Here is a 20,780-nt window from a genome sequence, read left to right as displayed (position 1 = left end):
GGCTGTGAGGTTTTTTTTCTAAACTAAAACTCCAGTTTTCAGGTTTTACTGTAGTGTTGGTACTTTGCGATAAATGGGTTTTGGGTTGCAGTTTGGGCACTCGGTCTCTAAAAGGTTCGTCATCGCTGTCCTAGAGCACAACCACCTCCTCTTTCAGAAAGCTTAAGAGTAACATGGAATTTTGCCCATGCTCTCATGACATAATATGCCCCTTTGTTACTTACTCTCGGTTGCGTTTTCTTGGGCCACTCCTTTCAATGAATCATTCTTTTATGTGCTGTTGGAGCAAGAGCCTAACCTGCCTGGTGCTTTGTTGAACTTTCCCAATCCCAGTTCTGCTTGAACAGTGCAACAGTTGCTCAGCTTAACATGGTACAGTATTTGCAGTAGATGAATCAAACTTTCCTGAGCCATGCCTTTGGTTCCATCTACTGGCAGACACGCCTAGCTCTGGATTAAAGAACATGGAGCCTTTTTACTTCATTGTTCAGCGCACAGTATCCCACGCTTTTATTTCTTAGGACAAACTGGCACGAAAGGCAGCAGCTCTTAGGTTCCACTCTTTCATTGGGCTGCCCGAATGGAGCCCATTGCTGCCACTGCTAGGGCCTGTGTGTCAAATGGTCCTGCTGCTCCATTCACACCCTCCCTTTTGTTCTGCCACTGTGACCCGACCTCACTCAGGTTCCTGTCACCCCACCCCAGTGCACAGGACTGCCAGTCTTGCCCGCCCTGCCTTCCCAATGAGCTCCACTTTGATCTTAACATTCATTAACTATCAGGTAAGGGAATGAGACCGATTAGCGGCTTGTTCAGGGCAGATGAAAGCGAGCGTTACTTCCCACACTGTATAGAGCTCCTGAATTCACAGGTGAGGGGATGCTCAGCTTGATGGCTTTAGCAGTGGATAGACACATTCAAGGAAGACAGGTTGGGGAGAGTTGCAAGCTATTCTGACTCACTGCAGGTGCATTGAACCTCTTTCAGGCCATGGGCTGAATGTGGATTTGGAGCAGCTCTTGGGAACTACATTCCAGTGATAGGTGTGGCCAAAGAGCAAATGAGGCAGGGTCAAAATGCCAGCATATTTTAGCTTACTGTAATTACTTGCTGCCAGTTATTAAGCCTTAGGGTAGGCATTTTTTACCTTTGCAGTGGGGGGGGGGCAGGGGAAAGGGAGTGTGACAATCTCAAGAGTCCCTGATGGGATGCTTTAGGTCCGTGGACCTGAGATTCATCCACACCTAGGGGCACCTCCAAGTTCAGCAGCAGTCTATCTTTGAATACCAGCTACTGGGGAGTAGCATTGTGAGAGGCCCTTTACTGTCTGATGGGGGGGGTTCCTTGGCCCCAGAGGCATCTGATTGGTCATTATGGGAAACGGACAAAGACAGCTGAGCACAGCATTATGGGACTTTATTACAGAGCCTACACTCTGATCCAGAAGTGCATTTCTTATGTTCTTCTGTCTGGCCCAGCTGTGCACTGCAGCCATGTTTTTAGGAGGAAGCTGCAGTTCAAAAGCTCAGGATCTCTTTCCATACCGGAAAAAGTTCACCTGCTGGTCACGCATCTGTTAAAACATGGGGAGCTGGCTTAAAAGAAGGAACAACTTGCAGAATGAAAGTGTATTATTATTTGTTTCATTTCTATACCACCCCGCAACTGAAGCCCTCCGGGTGGTTTACACAGTCCATAAAAACACATGATAGCATTACAAGAAAGTATCATAAAACTCAGGAAAAACATGTTTCAAATAGTTAAAAACATGGTAACAACAGACAAGAAGGAATAACAAAAGAGTGACTTTAGTAACAAAGTACCTAGTGACCCGCTGAAACTCCTGAGAGGCAGGGTGAGTCTTTAAAAAAAGTCTCAGAAAAGAGGGCCATCAAAAAGATGTCAGATTTGGCACCGGCTGGGTTGCAGTGGGGAGGTTATGCCATAGACGGTGGGCCGTCGCCACCCAGAAAGTCCTCCCCTTGTGGCTACCCTCTGCACTCCGAGGAAGGCCCCAGAAGCTGAGCATATTATCTGAGCAGACTGTGGTTGGGAGAGTCACTCCAACAGGTATTGTGGTCCGAAGCCATGTAAGGCTTTACAGCTTAGAATCAGCACCTTGGATTGGAACCAGAAGAATACAGGAAGCCAATGCGAGTGGGCCAGAACCGTTCTTACGTGTTTCAACCTGCACTTCCCAGTCACTGACCTGGCTGCCACACCGGCTGCACCTTCTGAACTCAGCTCAAGGACAGCACCGCACAATCTGAAATTAGTTTACAGATACATTTAGAGCTTATTTTCGTATTTCGGACTGCAGTTCCCACATTAGGCATTTTGCCAGGGGATGGCAGTCCCCTAAAACCTTTCAGATACAGCAAATGAGAACTTTTTTCTGGATGCATGCTGCTGTTCTCTTTCTGTGTATATATAGATATATAAACATGAATGGCTTCTGAGTGGTCAAGGCAACACAAGTTACCATGCGCAAACCCCACAAATTGCCATATAAGAGCAAAATTAAAGCATCTTGCTGCACATCAAAGACAAATTTATTGTCGCATCATGTTTCGTGAACGATACTCTCCAACCTTGCAGGCCTTGTGCCACTTTGCTGCGGCAGCCTAAGGTTGCATTCCTATCACTCCAGACAAACATGGTACCCTCTAGCTGGCATAGGCAATGCAGGCTGGGAATTCATTACAGGTTGTGGCATTTAGCCAGCCAGGACTAGTAGCCACTGGTAGCCCGCCCCTCATCCAGCCCCCTTTGAAAGCATTGCAGTGGCTGCCCATTACCCTTGTGAAGGCGAATCCCATAACCGAACCATGTGCTGTGTGAAGTAATGCCTCCTTTTTTCTGACCGGAATCTCCCACCAATCAGCTTCAATGGAGCCGCAAGTTTTCATATTATGAGAGAAGGACAAAACCTGCACAAACACACACGCCTCTATCACGTTTCCCCTTTTTCTATACAATCACAGATGTTGTAACCTTGTTCCAGTTCCTTTTTGTGCTTTTCCCAGTTCTACAATACCCCTTTCCAGGCATGGCAGCCAGAACTGCACACTGCATTCTGAGTGCACCAGAGCCTTGCAGAAAGCCAGTTTTATTTTCACTTCCTTTTCTAATGATGCCCAACATGGAGCTTGCCATTTCACAGCTGTGACATGTTGGGTCATCACCGCCATTGAACTCGCCAACCCCAAGATCTCCTTCCTGGGCTGCCACTACTAAGCCAGATTGCTTTAACTTGTGCCCAAAGCTGGGGTTTGGGCCTGGAGGGATAGTTTGATGCCCTGACCTCACAGCACTTCCTCATGGGGAGTCTCCTGGCAACATCCACGCTTTGGAGGGAGGATCCGAGGCAAAGCTTCATGCTTCACGTGATGGATGAAGCGTTGCCCCCAGAGTGGCAGGTACCGCAGGTGGAGCCTGTCCTGTCGGGGGAACCCAAATCCAGAGACCACGGGCAGTGCTCCTTCCCTGAACAGGTGGCTGTACGCCAAAGGCGTCGACACACGCACTGCACCCTTGCAGCGAAGCACGGCTGCACAGTCCACCTTGGCCATGGAGCTGGCATTCAAAAAACGGCCGCGCAGGTAGCCCCCGGGGAAGACGAGGCTTCCTGTCCGGCGCCGAGGGCCGGGGGTCTCCGGCCGTCCCGCCCCTGCCCCGCCCTGCCCTGCCCTGCCCCTCGCCTCGGAGCCTTCCTGCGCACGAAGCGGGATGCTTCGTTGCGCAACGCGGTGGCGCAAGCGAGCGAGCCGCGGCAGCATTTCCTGCTCGTTTCTTCACCTGCCGGGAGGGAGGGCGCCGCGGAGCGAGGAGGAGCTGGCCGGCCAGGTAGATCTCGTGTGAGCAGGCAGCGAGTGCTGCGGCTCCGCCCTTGAAACTAAGTTACCTGCGCGGAAAGGGGCGCCTGGAGAACGGCGTGCGGAGGAAAGCCCCGCGCGGCGGAGGCGAGACGCTCAGCGCAGCCGCCGGATGTGGGGAGCGGGGCTGCGGACACCAGCGCCGACCCGACTTGGTTTTTTGTTACCCTTTCTTCCCGTTTTCCTCGCTTGCCTGTTGTGGCCAAGTTGCTTCCTCTGAAGGCGTGCGGATTTCAGCCGGAGAACGGCTTCAGCAGCCATGGCGTCTGGGAAAGGCTTTCCCTGACCGGCCCAGAGACTAGGAAGCACTTTCTGTATTTTTGGGAGCGTGGAAAAAGTCTTGCGGATCTTTTGAATTTCTCTTTGTCTTTCTCTCCCCACCCGCCGATTCTCTTCTAACGGGGAGAGAATAATTGGTCGCAATGAAGGATTACAAGCTTCCCAAGGAGAGGAAAATGAATATTTATCACCCACCTTCTGGGGCCAAAGTGCAGGCTTTTAACTCGGGCTTGAAATACAGCAGTAAAACAGAGGTAAGCGCTTCTCTGCAGGAGTTTTGGGGTGGAGGGGTCGAGGATTAAGGTCTGAAGCGAGCCACGTCGGAATATGCCCCTAGAAGATGGAGGCAGGGTGCGTGGGTTTTGGATCACAACCGTGGTTGCTGGCCTTGGTTAGCAGACTGCGTCCAAGAAGTAAAGGAGCTTTCTGTAAGCTTGAGAACCGTGAATCTGTGCCCCAGGACATAATCCTAGGCACTGATTTACTCGAATGTAAGGTAGACGCACTTGATTGGGTTTGTGGCCTTTCATTAAGAGGAAAGGACAGAAAGGACGGGGACCCTGCCCTCAGTTCAGGGATGAGCTGCATAAACGACCTGGATGGTCTTTGGGGGCAGCAGTGCTGTTCCTGGGGGGCATAAATATCTTTATGATCTTTATGATATTTATCGTCTGACTTTTTCCTGCAAGGGACCTAAGGTGGATTATGGAACTTTCCTCCTCCTTGTGGTATCCTCACAACAACCCTTTGAGTTAGCTTAGGTGAGACTCAGAGACTGGACCAGGCTCATCCAGTGGGTTTCAGTGCCAAGCGGACATCTGCCCCTAGGAGGAAGAAATGAAATGAGGAATCCTTGGCCCTACAATACTGCAGGTGCGAAGGGGCTTGGAATTCCTGTCAATCACAAGCTCAAGATGCGTCAACCCTGTGATGTGGCTGCAGAAAGGGTGAATGCTATTTTAGGCTGCACTAATAGAAGTGTCACTTTCAAATCCCATGAAGTACTAGTTCCCCTATACTTGGCCCTGGTTTATTTATTTATTTAGAAAATTTCTATGCCACCCCATTCGCCGAAGCCTCGGGGAGGCTCACAAACATATCAATTAAAACATTATACAATAAAAATATAAAACAAGTTAACAATATAAAATAAGTCGCCCTGGCCGAAGAATAAAAGAAATAAATAGTATTAACAGGTAAAATGATGTTTGAATAAAAAGGTCTTTGCCTGGTGCCGAAAAACAAATAACGACGGCGCCAGGCGGACCTCTCTGGGGAGCGCATTCCATGGATTGGGCGCCACCGCAGAGAAAGCCCTTCTCCAAGTACCTACCCTCCTAATTTCCTTCATGGAGGGTTCCCGGAGAAGGGCCTCTCCCGCAGATCTCAGGGTTAGGCCTCATCTGGCGTACTATATCCAGTTCTGGGCACCACGGTTTAAGAAAGATGCAGACAAGCTGGAAAAGGTTCAGAGGAGGGCAGCGAGGATGATCCAGGGACTGGAAACAAAGCCCTAGGAGGGGAAATGGAAATAACTATATTCAGGCATATTCAGCCTTGAGAAGAGCACACAGAGGGGTGATATGATAGCACTCTGTAAGTATTTGAAAGCCTATCACAAAGCGGAAGACCCAGATCTCTCCTTGATCATCCCAGAGTCCAAAGCATGGAATAATGGGCTCATTTTGCAGGAGGCCAAGTTCTGGCTAGATATCAGGAAAAAAATTCTGACTGTTGGAGCAGTATGACCATGGAACCATGACCTAAGGAGGTGGTGGGCTCTCCCACACTCGAGGCATTCAAGATGCAACTGGACAACCATCTGGTGGGGTGGGGGATGGTTCAGCTTGGTGACCTACGTGGAGCACTGACTCCATGGGCTGTTGGCCCTCTGACTGCTATTCTGAGCTTCCATGAGCTCAGACCAACCCTGCTCCCCATCCCAGTCCTTCGTGCTGATCACAGCCTCCACAGCAAAGCTCACCTGTAATGCCGTCAGGGAGCGCACTGCGTGGAACACACATGGGAATGGCTTGCTGGTGGCTTTGCATGTGCTGCTTGCTCTTCCTTCGCTTCTGGAATCAACTTGACACCACCTAAGAGATCACCTCTTCATTTATGTCCTTTCCCAAGTGACAGTCTGTTAAGTCCACTGTTTATGTACCTAGTTCAGTCACTGCCCGTCTCACTCCAGAGATTTGGTGAGGACAAGACCTGTGTGTCTTCTAGAAGCAGCAGAAGGCACATTGTGCCAACTGGCTTCTTGTGGCAGGGGAGAGTAATTAACTCATTGTTTCCCACCCTGTAGATGGGGCAGGGTCCCTGTGCAAGAAACAAACAAACAAAGTCAGCCGAGGCATCCAGAGAATCATAGGATACAACCCTTAGCTCTCACACTGGCTGATGTCAGATGCAGTCTGGGGTGTCCGCTTGGGTCCTGCCACCGGTCAAAGCTGTCCTGATCCAAAATAAAGGGAGGTGCATGTGCCAATAATTTCAACAGTTTGACTTGAGAGCAATAGCTATGTATTCAGTCTTAAATAATGGTGCGGTTTTGGTGGAGCTTAAAAGACGGTGGTCATTTTTGTGTGGTTGCTTTTTATGGTGACTTAAACAGGTAAATGCTGTGAGTTTCCTTCTGGTTGTCTTCTTTTTTGTTGTGCAGAAAGGGGTTAATCAACCGCCTGTTGTTAACGTCAAAGACCTGGCTGTTTCTATTTAAGTAGATTTTCCAGTTGGGCCAGTGAACATGGACAGAAGCTGAATATTTGTTTCTTGGTGGGTGAGGTCAGCAAAGGCCTCTTTATTAGGTGGAAGAGTGTAGGTTTTCCTTATTTAAAGACAGTCTAATTGTAAAAATGTATTTTTAACTGAAAATCTCCTAAGAGCCAACAATTTTCTTGAAACGATTTGTTAAGAACTCGATGGGACAATGAAAATACAAAGAAAAATGTCTGATAATTCTTCTGATGCTAAAGAAGGAAACTTGTCTCCCTCTCTTAAAATAAGGAAATGACTGGCTTTACTTTGAGGGATTCCCCAGCAGCCTGTCTGCCCTTGCTTGTGCTCACCATTGCAAGCTTCGTGTTCACCCGCTCTTGCTCTGGACAGGCACTGGGGGTGGGTGAGGAGATGCCACAGCTGAATTGCTTACTGGTTCTCTGTTGGGCAAGCAAGTGGAATCAGTGAGGAGAGCGAAGATGAGCAACCGCAGACGGTGACAGTGGTGTGAAGAGGAAGGGTTCATGGATGGAGGAGGCCACTGATGGAACTGAAGGGCCCCAGAACCTGAAATTAGCACTGGGCCCCTTTCCTACATCAGTGGTCCCTTTATGGGCATACCTGGTGGCAACATCCAGTTTTGTAACCACCATTCAGAAAATTCCACTAGGCTCTGGAGCGATGGGGGCATTTTGAGAAATTAAAATGGCAGCTTGTCGACCGAGATTTCAGGACAGTTTTTGGCACCAGTGGACCCTACTGGGGCCCTGGCAAGTGCCCCAATTTGCCTAGTGCTGGAAGCACCTATAAATATTCTAAGTCAGTTTTCCGGAGCTCTGGAGAGCTATTGGGTGTCATAGTGCGACATCCAGCATGGCACCTGGAAGTTGCAGTCCAGCGTGTATGAAAGGCACCACTTTGGAGAATGCTGGTCTCAGTAGTGTAAGCTTCACCTATATACAAGTTATCTTGTTACTCCCTGAATTGATTATCTTTCAGCTGAGATCCTATTGATTATTGAAATCCTTTTACAGCTGGGTTACATCTGGGGTGTTCTTTCCTTGATTCCATCAGCTCAGCCTCACCTATCTTGGTGCCCGCATGGGAGCAATAGAAGTATATTGAGTCACATCAGTGGTCTGTTTAGCCCAGGGTTCTCCGCGCTGGCTGGAAGTGGCTGCCAGGGTTTCGGGCAGGATTTTGGGCAGCCCTAACCAGAAATGCTGAGGAATAAGCCTGGTCTATTCGGCAAGCCCAGGACGTGCTCTGCTGTGGAAATGCGGCCTCTCCTTCTGATGTGTTGGAACACAACAGGCTGGAGGTGATGGTAGCTGTTGTGTGGCAGGCTAGGAGCACATTTCCAGGCCGTGAATTCCTCCAGACTGACAAGCACCATGCCAGCAGGAGAGAATCGTCTCTGAATCTACTGCCCGTCTGCATGACCAGCCTGGGAAATCACAGGAGGCAGGCAGGTCCTTCTGCAAGCAGGAAAGTGCCCTTTAAGCATAAGAGGCAATCCTCAACACCCCTCCCTATGCAACCAGTTGAGGATAAGGGCTGCGTTGATGGATTTTCATGTATTTCTCTCTTTTTTTCACTGTTTCAATTTTTCCACCCTCCTCCCTGTAACATTTCATAAAAGATATTCTCTCCTTAGTAAACAGAGCAAGTATCTGGGAATGCTACAACAGCTGGCTTGCATATTCTGTATTTTTTTAAAGACAAGGCCGCACACTTTTTGTCCAAATAAAGTTGGATTTGTGACCTGGATGAATCGCTGGCGGGAGGTAAACATGCATGGGTGTCTTTCTGGAAATAATGTGCTGTCTGGTCCTATATGTGTTGTTTCTTCAGAAGTAAAGTCCACTGTGGATTTACTCGCACATAAGTGTGGACAGATCTACTGCCTTCTCTTCCTTTTACTCATAGGAAGACACGAAGGTCACAAAGCCCTCCCCACCGCCTCTGCCCTTCTGCTTCAAATTACTCTTCCACGTCTCATTCTTCGTTTCTTCTTCATCATAAGTCTGGTATCTGTTCTGTTCTATTTCTCCTGTCTTAGCCCAAGCAACATGCAACACAACACAAAAAGTTGGTTATGAACCAGCCAATCACCTTGAATTAAACAAAAACTAGTTCCTTCTCAGCAGGGCCGGCGTCATGGCCAAGGGCCCACACTGAGCAGGGTCCCACGAAGAAGAGCCCTGAAACTTCCTCCTCCCTTCCACTTTGCAGTCTGCTCGGTCCAGGCTAGTGGGAGTTTTGCAACTTTCCTCTGCCACTGGCCTGGCTACCCAAGGGTGCTGGTGCTGGTGCTGGTGAGGAGAACAGCAGATGCTTCTGCCTGGCCGCCTCCTGGCCATCTGCCTGCTAAGTGAGGAAGTGAGAGCTGTTGAGAAAGAGAGCGAGGACCAAGCACAGCCAGTGGTAAGAGCAGGAGGAAGGCAGGCTCAGCCTTGTGGATGTGAAGCCGCGGCCTCAGCTGTGTGATATATTTTACGCAAGTCAGAGAGCCATAGGAGGCTTGCTTTGCCGTCCTGGTTGCCACACTTTTGCAAAACAGCAGTGTGGGCTATTATTATTATTATTATTATTATTATTATTATTATTATTTGCCTCACAGTTCAAAATTCCTGGGAGCTCTCCTTGCCGTTTGTGCTCCGTGCCAGTGGGCAGCTAAAGAAACTGTTAGGAAGTTCATCAGAACCTTGCTTATGTTGCACAAGGTGGCTGGGAATTCATTCTTAGCAGTGCCTGAGTAAGATCACCTTTGCTGAGGAAGGGGTGTGGAATTTGATCTGCATGGGTTCTTGGGCAAAATTACCCGACTGGCACCTCTCTGACTAACATGCAGGTCAGAACTTAGTTGTCCATTTAAATGTCAACACATACTTTTTGAGTGGAATTTGCAAAGCATAATTTCCAGGTTAACACAGAAACAGAATGGAAGTAAAGGTAAAAAGATGCTAAGGGGATACAGAGAATCAACTGACAAATCCATCCATCTCCCTTAGTTTAATATATTCTTTCAGTGTGTTTTATTTAAGGCTGTTACCTTTCCATTAAAAACAAAACCTTGAAAAGTAACACAAAGTATCAGTCATAGGATAAAATCACCTGCCTTGTTCTTTGTCACTTACATGGGACAAGGTTTTGCTGCCCAGGTTAATTCCTCCCCTGCCCCTGCCTCCATACACAGCAGGGAAACCAAGTCACTTTCCTTACATTTTAGCAAGGTCTGCATCTAAGTTTTTGCATTCAACACATCTGCTGGGCGTTTGTGGGCCTGCTCAGGATGGCCCTGATAGTGTGCCCCGCTCCCATGGGCAGAAATTCTCTGCAAGTGCTGACACACACGTGGAGAGCTCCTCCATGGAAAGAGGGCCTCCAACTGGACAAGTCTCTCCTGGCATGGAGCAGCTCCTCACATTCACATCCATATGCACAGAGAGAGAACCTTGTGTGGATGTCTGGCTTTTCCCCAGAGGGGAGATGGTGAGTCCATGAAGTGCAGTGAACCCTTCTGCTCATTCCTTGAACAAGTTGAGGGATTCATGTGCTGCTCATGGCTGAGAAGCTTGGGGCAGCCCTTCTCTTTTGGGGAGATCGTGTTCAGAGATCCCTGCCCTATTCAGGTGCTTTGAACTTGAACAGAGCCAACAGATGTGGCCACAGAGCAACTGGAATTGCAGAGCTCCTTCAGTTCAGGTATTTGCTCTGTTCAGCTTCTGAATGTGATGGGCTCAGGGTTACCCACTGCACTTCAGTGGCTGGGCAGGTGTTTGAACCCAGAATTCTCAGGAATGGACGGGAACTTCTGGTTTTTATTTGCTTATATTTATTTATTCAATTTATATGCTGCCCACTTGCCACAGGCTTTCCGGGCAGCTTACAGTGAAGGCTTCCAGATACCCAGTGCTGAACGAAAACACTGTCTTTTTCTTCCCTGACCAGCCTTATCCGAGTGCTAAGGAGGAAAGTGTCTTGCGCTTAATTCCTCCCTGTAAAACACACACCCAGAATGTAAACAGAGAGTTTATTTTGCTAGTCTCTAATCTAGTTGTCACCAGCAGGAATGATTAGGTTGCTGATCTTTGAGGCTGCAGGTTCCAAATGTTTATTTGCAGAAAGCAGCGATTAATCGCTGTCGGTCTTGGGACTGTCATAATGGGGGACATAATAGAGGTAATAACACAGTACTTGGTCCTGCCAGTCTTGGGGATGAATGCAATGACCAGATAGCGAGGGCAGATGTGTTCTGGTTGCTCGTGTGCTTTAGAGCCTCGCGCTGTGGTGCAGCCCTCCCTTCTCCAGCCATCCGGAAGCATCGGGCTGCCCCCCGGCATCCAGAGGTGAGCCATTGCCCACCCTGGCTGGCAATAATATGAGTCTTGGTCGAGCACACCTGGAGGGCTTCGAGGCAGGGAAAGCTGCTGGGCGGCGTGCTGGAGCTGGGGAGCTGCAGGTCTGGAATGGGATGGCCGGTCAAGTGTTGCCAAAAAGGAGACAAAGCAAGATTTTGATATAACAGGGCACAGAGGTCCATAACTGTGTTTGTGCTGATTTATGCATACAGATGTCAGTGTGGACATAATCACTCCAAATTAAATAGAAACACAGTGCATCTCAGCCTAGAGGGAGGAAGACTGTGACTCTGATATTGTTCATAGGACGCACAAATTATGGGTTATTTAAGGGGTGGTATTTAACTCCTGGTAGCACATTTTAAATATAAAGCTCCCCTGCAGGGGGTGTCATAGTGTGGGAACCTGATCAGTATGGCTTATGCAAGGGTTAAAGAACCCTTGTATAACCTATGGTCTCTTTTGGTTAACCCTTACATAACCTCATGCTTGCTGAGTTTGCATGACTAGACAACCCTGAAGTAGGGGTTGCATATTCAAAATAGGGGCCATATATGCACAGCTTCACTGTGGGTTAACTAACCGATAGCAGCCTGTTCCTATCCTGTGTTTGCTGTTTCCTAGGCTCCTGTGTTTGCTGTCCAGAGACCAAAAGTGGAGAGGCGATTTCCAGATTCCTGCTTCCCCTTCTAATGGAACTTTATCATTCTCTTTAAGCCTGACCTTGTCTGGGCAGACCTTCAAATACAAGATGCCTTCTAATAATGATCATCCCTTTGAGTACCTGGATTCAACGATGAACCTTGAAGTTAAACCCTCCTAAGTCTTCCTACTGGGCTAAGATCAGTGCCTCCTGTTAGTATCTGAAGGTCTTCCTACACAGGGGAAGTGCTGGAGAATGGAAAGATCCGGGACTCAGGCTTGCGGATGAAGAGAAAGGCACAAAGCTGTGCGTGCCACTCTGTATATGCTCTAAAGCCTCCGGTGTTTGTCTTTAACCTTGACTTCTAGGCACAAGCCTAAAGGGAAGTACGGGCAGGGGAGAGGAGGGCATCTGAGCAAGGTCAGAAAAGGGGTAGGGTGGGGAGGCAGCAGGAGACGAAGCACATGGGGACAAAAAGGCAGCTCATCCAGGTGCAACAGTGAACATCAGGGCCTCTGTTTCTTTATTTCAGCAGGTGCCCTTGGACAGTGAGGAGGTAGGACAGGTGGTCCTCAGGTGGGCTCCACATGAAAGAAGTGGGGTTCCAGCCCAGGTGGGATGCTTCTGAAGGGCACCTCTACTTGCCTCTTTCTCTTTATGTGTACCTCACAGAAGGTAACAGGTGCATGGGATAAGCAGGTGTCTGAAAAGGTGTGTTTCAGTGGGTACTCCAGTTGTAGAAATGGCACTGCTGTTTAGCTTTTCCTGAGTGTACTCTCAATAGCAAATGCGCTTTCTTGTCACGTAATTTGTGAAATGACCTCGATCGTCCAGCCAGGCTGCCATGAATCATCGGGTAGCTCCTCACTCAAGATGTGACCATTGTCCCTTTAGGCTGGTAGTTTTGACCTGTCCACTGCAGGCGCTGCCTGAAACAGATGGAAGAGAATACAGAGTAACTGGCCAAACCAACTATGGTGATCGGAAAACAACCATAAATCATTTTTTCACAATGTGGGCAAAGGTCTACGATGAACTGTTGGAATGCAGCATTTATAGAGGACAGACTGAGCAAATACGCAAGTCGCCTCATCACCGCTCTTCCAACTAGGCCGAGGTGCTTCTGCTTGGGTTTCCTCCCTTAAATGTGCATATTATTGAGCATATGCACAATGTATGCAAATCCATGCCCTTGTTTCCCTTTGATGCATCATTGGCTGCCCTGCTGGCAACACGGCCCTGTGCATGTGTGTTCGGAATTAAATCCCACCGTGTTCCTTGAGGTTTCCTGCCAGAGAATGGGCACAGGTTTACAGCCGAACACCATCTAGCACTTTTATAGCAAAGCTGAGGACTTCCTGGTGCAGAGTGCACTCTCTTTGCAACTTCAGCAGCGATTCTTGTAAAGATTAACCCAGATAATCCCACAGCTACCTTGTTTGTGGTGGATCATTATTTCCCATGTGCTGCAGGATGAGTTGTCTGTGCTGTGGTGGAGCGCAGGTGTCATACCGATGCCTGTTGAGGAGGGCTTGCGGCTGGAGCTTGGTTTGAATGGGAGTTTTGATCCATGAAGCACGGGCATTTTTGCCTCGGCCTTCTCTCAGAATTATCCGTTGTATGATCATCAACCAATCCAAGAGTCTTTTCCCCCACCTCTCCCACCTCTCTTTAAGGATCATTGATCAGTTCTGCCTGCACTGAAATTGTTTCTGTAATTTCCTTTTATGTAAACTGTCACAGGAACTTCTGTTGAATTCTCTAGGCATTCCTACAGTAAGTAAATCCTGCAGGAGCAAGTGGTTTGCAAGATAGAAAAGGTAATGCAGGCAGTGCTAAAATCTTGAGATAGAGCATTGCTCCGTGAGTAGTGTGTGGAGAGGCCTGGCACAGTCATGTCCTGGGTCCGAAACTGGTTTTCTACTTGGACTGTTGCCCTTTCACCCTTGTTCAGCTCCTCCTCAAGTCAAGCCAGAACTTGCTGTGCCGACACACTGTTCTCCTGTACGCCCTCTTGTCTCTCATTAGAATTGGGATCTTCAGAATTACCTTGTTTCTTCTACCTGCTCCTCTCCCACCGTGCCCCCAAAGCTGTTCTGCCATGAGCAGGGCAGGTGGAGTTTGAAGGTGTTACTTGTCATGGAGGTCCAAACTAGGAGATGATGCGTTGGTGGCTCGGGTGGCCGGGGGTTGCCACTGCTGCGGAGCACTCAAAAGACTGCTTCACAGACCCATCCCTTGCTCTCTCGAGTGCGACTCTAACTGGCACATTGCTTGTGTGCATGCACACCCCCGTCGTTTCACGTCTGAGTGAAACCAGAGCCCACTGGAAAACATTTTGCACCTGAGTGATGTGGACCAATATGAAACATTCCACCCATGGCATTTCCTCCTGGCTGGGCAGTGCATGAAGACAAGCCGCAGGTCGCTCCTGTAAACCATCCCTTAATGGCCTTTACAGGTGAATGAATGAACGAATGAACGAATCCTCTTAGCTGAAAAACATTTTGGGCTCCAACTCTTGCCCAGCCTGCTGTGGCGGATCTCATCCACATGCACACGTCCATCGCATGATGCCTCGGTGTCAAGTGACAGCACAGGAGGGGTGGGAGGATGCTTGCAAAGTGATGGGCCAGTTTTGAACCCAGGGCTGTTCCTTACCCCAGCCTTCCTCCACCTGTCACCTTTCATCTGCAGTCATTTGTGGTTTTGGGAATTGTGTTCCAGAGCCTCCAGAGGGCCACCAGTTGGGGAAGGCTGCTCTCTCACTTCTAGGGACAGGTTGCACTTTTGTCGCTGGCCCAGTTTATGAGGCCAAACATATTCACGTGTTTTCTAAGCCACGTAGAAGTGAAATTAGCCCTGTACGTGCCCAGAGCAACGAATGGCCCTGAATATGGGTGAATCGGATGCAGAGATGAAAGTCAAACAAAGGAAAGGGCAGTTTCTCTTTCCTGGTGAAGCTCTCAAAGTCATGTGGAATTGCTTTTACTGACCGGCTGATCCCCGTGTAACCTAATGTAGGTCTGTTTCCGCAGTGCATAATCCAAGCATTGAGTCATCAAAGGGATAGTCATGAAGCCAGGTCAAATGAAACCAGACTGCAGATTACACAACAACAGTGTGGCAGCACTGAGTATTGGAGGAGGAAGTGAGTTTAGGTAAATAAGGGAGGACAGCTGGCTTCCAATGGAAGGGAAAAGCTTCCTAACACCTTCAGCCAGGTAGATGCTTGGAGCCTAATAGAGGAATATGCTGAGAGTGCTTTTTGAAGGATTGTACCAAACTTCTTGAAAGCCTTTCCAGGGTACTCAAGATTTGGAAAGAAGAATGAAGGGGTGGTGGGGTGCTTATTTTATGCTGATTCCCCACATCTCTAGGATTTCATAGGATTTATCCAACACTTCCATGGGGTTAACTGCATTCCAATGGCACTTTTGTGTGATGTGCAGATTAACTGAAGTCCTCTAGCACATCAAAAGTCAGTGGAAGAACATTTTGACACCCTTCCTCCTAAGCACTGAGCATTTTATGGTGCCAGAAATGAACATCTTCTGCATTCTGAACATCTTGGGCACCAGGCTGCCTGCCAGGTCCCTTCCCTTCCCTTCCCTTCCCTTCCCTGACAGAACATCCCTCTGAGTTAAGGACAAGAGTTTGCCTCCTCCCACTCCCCCAAGGATACTTTTTGCTGCAAAGGCTTATTCGCTGCACAAGTAGAGAGAGCTGAGTAGAAAGAAGGAACTTCCATCAGAGCCTGGACTGGTGCCCCAGGCAAAAGGAAATTCACCCCTAACCTTCATGCAAGCACCAATGAAAAGCTGCTCATTGTGTAGGTGAAATGATGCCACCTGGAAGTCCTCATGCCAAAAGCATAGCCCACGAAGCATGTCTTCGCTTGGCTGAGCCAATCTGGTTTGGCGTGATCTCCGCAGCTGCTCCAGTGGGTTGGGCAGAGACGGTTGGAAGCGATGCTCCCGGAGAGTGTGCAACTCCTGACTTCCCCTCCCATTTCTGGCGATGAGTGCATGCGTGCTCAGATGCTGACTTTGTGCAGAGCTTCTGGGCTCCGGAGCAGCCGCTCCCTATTCGTGGTCTTCCAGATTTTTCAGACTCTGATTTCCTGTCCCCTCTGCCTCTCCAGTTCTTGGAAGGCTGCAATCCTCGTTTTTGCTTGCTTCTGGCCAGAATTGCATTTCAGTCTGGCCCAGTAACACAATGTGGCGTGAGGCTGGGCAGAAGCTGGCCCTCCAGGTATTTTGGACCCCCAACTCCCAGAAGCCTCTGTCAGCACGGCCAGTGGCTAGGAATGCTGGGAGCTGAAGTCCAATAGCACCAGGAGGTCTACTTTCTGCCCACCCCTTCTGTAAAACACTGCAAGGGGCACTGCTGTGTTGAACACAGAAAAAATAATTGGAGATGGGGGAGGGAGTGTATCTCCTACATCTACACATGAGTATACACGGAGCCAGTAGCAGCTGAGTGTTGGACAGTGACTTGGGAAGATCCGGCTTCTTTTCCCCACTTGTGAAACTCCCTGGCTTCCTTGGGGCCAGTCACCGACTCTTAGCCAAACCTACCTCAAAGGAGTGTTGTTGTGAGGATGCAAGGGAGAAGAGGGGGACCAGGTAAGCCCCCTCAGGTCCCTTGCACCAGGGCAAATCTCAGGATATCTATCAGATGAAGTAAGAAATGCAGGTACACAGGTAGGAGGAATGCAGCCTGATTGTGCTTGTCTTGCTGTAGGACATGAACGGCTTCGAGGAAGGGGTTGAGTTCCTCCCTACCATGAATGCCAAGAAGCTGGAGAAGCGTGGCCCGAAGCGGTGGGTGCTGGTGGTAGCCATCGTATCTGTTAGCCTCCTCCTCTCCCTCTTGGTGGGGTTCCTCGTCTGGCACTTCAAATGTAAGTGAGAGTGGGCTGGCACTCAGAGAACAACCAACCAGCCAGGTTAGGTCTGGTCACCTATGCTGTTCATCGGTCACCGCATTGATCGAAGCAGTTTTAGATTTAAATATGTCTGCATGTTAGGGAAAGATGGACGTAAGTGCCCTTCAGGGATGCTGAAGGAAATAGAAGAGAACTTACAGTTTAATAAGAAATGTTTTAATAAATAAATAAAATAAATAATAAAAAAAGCTGCTCATAGTTCACTGGAAGGCCATCTGTTCATGTTTCCTTCTCACTCCCATTCCAGGGCAGCTTGAAAAAACAGCCTGTCCTGAACTTGCAATGGTACCAGTTATTTTCCCCTGCTAGCCAATTACTCAACAAAAACTTTAGTCTAAAACAAAGTAGGTGACAACTCATAAGCCCCACTGAATTCCACGAGGTCTGATTGCTAGTCCAGTATAAGATGGCAGCATTAAACCTGTATTCCTACTCTGCATTCTTCTCTCTTTGCCTGTGGCTTTAGATTTTGGGCGCTGATGAGAGCTGTATTTCCAAAGTGGTTTCTGTCAGTCCCCTAGTTATTCACAACATTAGTATTATTAACAATTAATAGCACCATGTATTAGTTTTCTGTGGTGATGGTTTCATTTCTAATTGACAAATATCATCTTGAGTAACCTGAGGAAAAGTGTCTAGAAAAAGGTGGAATATTATTTATATCCTGCCGCTCCTTCCTCCTGCAGGGAACTCAAGGTGGCTCATGCAGTTGCGTCCCTCTCCCTTTTATCCATACAACAACCCTGTGAGGTAGGTTAGGCTGAGGGGCAGCATCTGACTCAAAGTCAGCCAATGAGCTTTAGGACTGAAGGGGTGCTGGAACCCCAATGTTCACCCCACCACACCACGCTGCCGCTCTTTTCTTTAGAGCTCCTGATCCAGACCTTAAAATCGGCCTACCCCTACACTGGGGTTGCCATCTGGGTGAAACTGAAGCCAAAAAGGAAGATAGCTGCTAGACATGAGGTTCTTTTTCGGCCTTGACCCTGTTTCAGGGCAGACGTGTCTGCTTCATTTTGTGTCCATTCATTCCTGGCTTTTCTAGCCTGGTAGCTCAGATCGTAGTGCATTCAGCATCATTAAAAGCTGTTCTCCTCCGTCCCTCCAATGTCTTACTCCAGACAGGAATGCCCTTGTGCAGAAGCGCTACAATGGTCACCTGAGGCTCACGGGGGCCCGATTCATCGATGCCTATGAAAATTCTACTACTTATGAATTTACTGTCCTGGCCAGTACAGTTAAGCAAATGGTAAGGAAAACTGTGCTCCTATGGCATGATGTGGGGTGCTTAGGGTTGAGTGGAACGGTGCTCCTGTTTGAAGCTTCCTTGTAGAGGGTGAGCCCATCGGCAGATGAGGAATTATATGGTGGCATTCCAATGATATTGGAATGACCAGCAAGGCCTGCACTCTTGGGAGCAGGATCACCCTCCTTTGGGCAGTCCAGGAGGCAGAAAACTTAATATTTTCGAAATGCTTCCTGTAAACATACCTGTTCATCCAGGCTTTCCCTGACCCATAATTAAATCAGCTAAGTTGTTTCATTTTACTGTTATGTGTTATTGTTATTGTAATTGTATTGTTTTTAAAATTGTAGTTGGAATGTGATTTTAATTGTGGTTTGAATTTTTATATGGAAACCATTTGGGGATTTAAAGAACATTTTACTGTGTAGAAATAGTACAAATGAATAGTACAAATGAATAGTAGATCTAACAGTTGGATCTACTAGAAATGTATTTATTCTAAATTCAATGTCCTTTATACATTTAGCTCACCGACATCTATCAAAATAACCAGGATGTTGGTCCTTTCCACAAGAAGACGATGATAACTGCTTTCAGGTAGGTAATATGAGGGGGGCGTTTAAGGTGGGGAGAAATGAGGGAGTCTGTCGCATGGGTCTTGAGGGGCCAAGAGGGCTGGGGTGGCATGGGGTGATGGCAGTTGGTGGCAATGCTTCCGGTGGGCGCAGGGGTGCAATGGCCTTCCTGCATTCCCTCTAGAAAGTTGCCATCTCTTTAACTAAATTGCAATGTTCTTGCATTTGCTGCTGGGGGTCAGTGACCATCGCCTGTCGCCGTTCTTTATATAGCTTCCGGTGAAAAGCGACAACCTGCCTTTTTTGGCAAGGCGTTTGGCCGGCTTGATGGTTGTTGTGGCAGGTGGCCACGCAAAGCTGCTTCCTTGTTTGTTGCTTGGTATCCAGCTTTTGCTTCAGATAGTCAGTTCTCGCTGTTACGTTTTATGGATTTAACTTTTGTTTTATTAGATACTTGTTTCTGTATTAGGAATGGCAGGATATACATTATAAATAATAATGACTCATGTCATGTATCATGGGAACTTCCCTAATCTACATTCTTTCATGTGGTGGACAGTTACATCACTTTTGTTTTCCATACAAGGTCTTGATAAATGCATATGTGGATCATTTGGGTGAAACTGACCCAGGGTCAGTTTACAGATGTGTTCTTGTGTGTGTGCAATATACTGGCTCACTAAATGATGCACCTAGTTTTGGCTTTTATCTGGAGCAAGGCACTAGTCCTACTAAGCTAAAGTAGATTGAACAGCACAGTGACACCTAGTGACAAAGCACAGGATTACAAAAAGTAGATTTGGCCTTGGCAAGATGAGCTGCAAACTGCAAATAGTGACACCCAGTGACAGAACATGGCGTTGCAACTGGTTCAGAGTTTACTCAAATAGAGCTTTGTGTACTGCAGGTTCTGCATGTTGCTTGGCTAGTGTATTTGCTGCTAAGAACAAGGAAGCTGAATTACATGGGAAAAGCGTGAGATGGGAAATTCTTGTGTGAAGTGTCCTGCATATGGGTTGAGGCATTGATGGAACAGCTCCTTTTTGGGTTGACTCACAGTTTGTCTTTCAGGATGCTGGGGATTAATTACACCTGTACCATTTAGGATTGGGCAGGGAACAAAGATAAGCTCTCCCCAGAAATGTAAAGGTATCCAGTGTAAGGCAGTTCTATCTGTGGGATCAAGGAAAAAGTAATTTCTACAAAGAAGGAAATGGCTAAACTCATACTTGCTGTTCTGAATGCAACAATTTTTTTCCAGCCTGGGTTTATCCCAGTACAGACTAGAAATTTTTGTGTTCGAATCCAATAGTCACAATAGGCTCTAACGTAACTGCCATTTTCTCTCCTCCATGCAGTGAGGGAAGTGTTATAGCTTACTACCGGTCAGAGTTCAGTGTCCCAAAATACAAGGCGAATGCGCTGGACAAGGCCATGGCAAACATCGGGGCTTTCCCTCAAGCGGGGCCAACAAAGCTCCGGAACCCAGAGCTGCGGGTCGAGTCGCTCGTTGCTTTCCGTAAGTGTCCTTCCTGGCTCTGTCTTCTCTCATGGCCTCTCCTTGTTGCCCTGCCGTTAACTTTGACCTGGCTTGGAGCTGTATCACGGTGTGAGCATTTGCTCCTTCAGCTACATATTTCAGCTGTGGCAAGAGGAAAGACTTAGAAACATAAAAGGATAAACTTGAATAGAGTCTGGCAGCTTAAGGATTGGTCTATTGTGCTTTATTAGGCCAAACTGGAGACTCACACTCACTTATGAGTTCCTTCCTCACTTTTGCGGAGAAGTAAGTCTGGGCGGATAGAAAGGAATAAGGAGGATGCACCACCCTCTATTTAATCTCCAGATAATTTCCTATTCTGGGTATGCAGAAGTGACTTGTTAGTAATAAATGTGTTGTTGTTTTTAACATGCAGCTTCTGATCCAGATATAATGAAGACTTCATGGAACAGTAAGTAATACATAGCCTGATTTTATAGCAAGTGCGATGAATTGGTCACTGGTTGTTTGAACAAGAGGTTTTGTTCCTTCCTTCCATCTGGAGCAACTGCCTATTGGGAGAAAGCTGTATGAAGGCTTCAGTCATAAACCCGCTTGCAGTTAGAGAGATACAGTTACTGAGCAA

At 47.9% G+C, this 20,780-nt stretch overlaps 1 protein-coding gene across 1 annotated transcript in view; it reads left to right on the top strand.

Moving 5' to 3' along the window:
- The first annotated feature begins 4,102 nt into the window (after positions 1-4,102).
- ST14 (ST14 transmembrane serine protease matriptase) overlaps positions 4,103-20,780 on the top strand; it is a 33,575-nt gene continuing 16,897 nt past the window's right edge. The window contains exons 1-6 of the mRNA XM_044439668.1: positions 4,103-4,408; positions 16,629-16,788; positions 17,955-18,082; positions 18,606-18,676; positions 20,013-20,173; positions 20,571-20,606. Coding sequence (XP_044295603.1) covers positions 4,298-4,408; positions 16,629-16,788; positions 17,955-18,082; positions 18,606-18,676; positions 20,013-20,173; positions 20,571-20,606 — 667 coding nt within the window. The 5' untranslated portion in view covers positions 4,103-4,297. The remainder of the gene's footprint in view (positions 4,409-16,628; positions 16,789-17,954; positions 18,083-18,605; positions 18,677-20,012; positions 20,174-20,570; positions 20,607-20,780) is intronic.

This window comes from Varanus komodoensis, unplaced genomic scaffold (assembly GCF_004798865.1).
Source record: "Varanus komodoensis strain SLA01 unplaced genomic scaffold, ASM479886v1 scaffold35, whole genome shotgun sequence".
Classification (NCBI taxonomy): domain Eukaryota; kingdom Metazoa; phylum Chordata; class Lepidosauria; order Squamata; family Varanidae; genus Varanus; species Varanus komodoensis.
The sequence above is the reverse complement of the archived record's forward strand: the minus strand, read 5'-3'. Positions and strand labels throughout refer to the sequence as shown.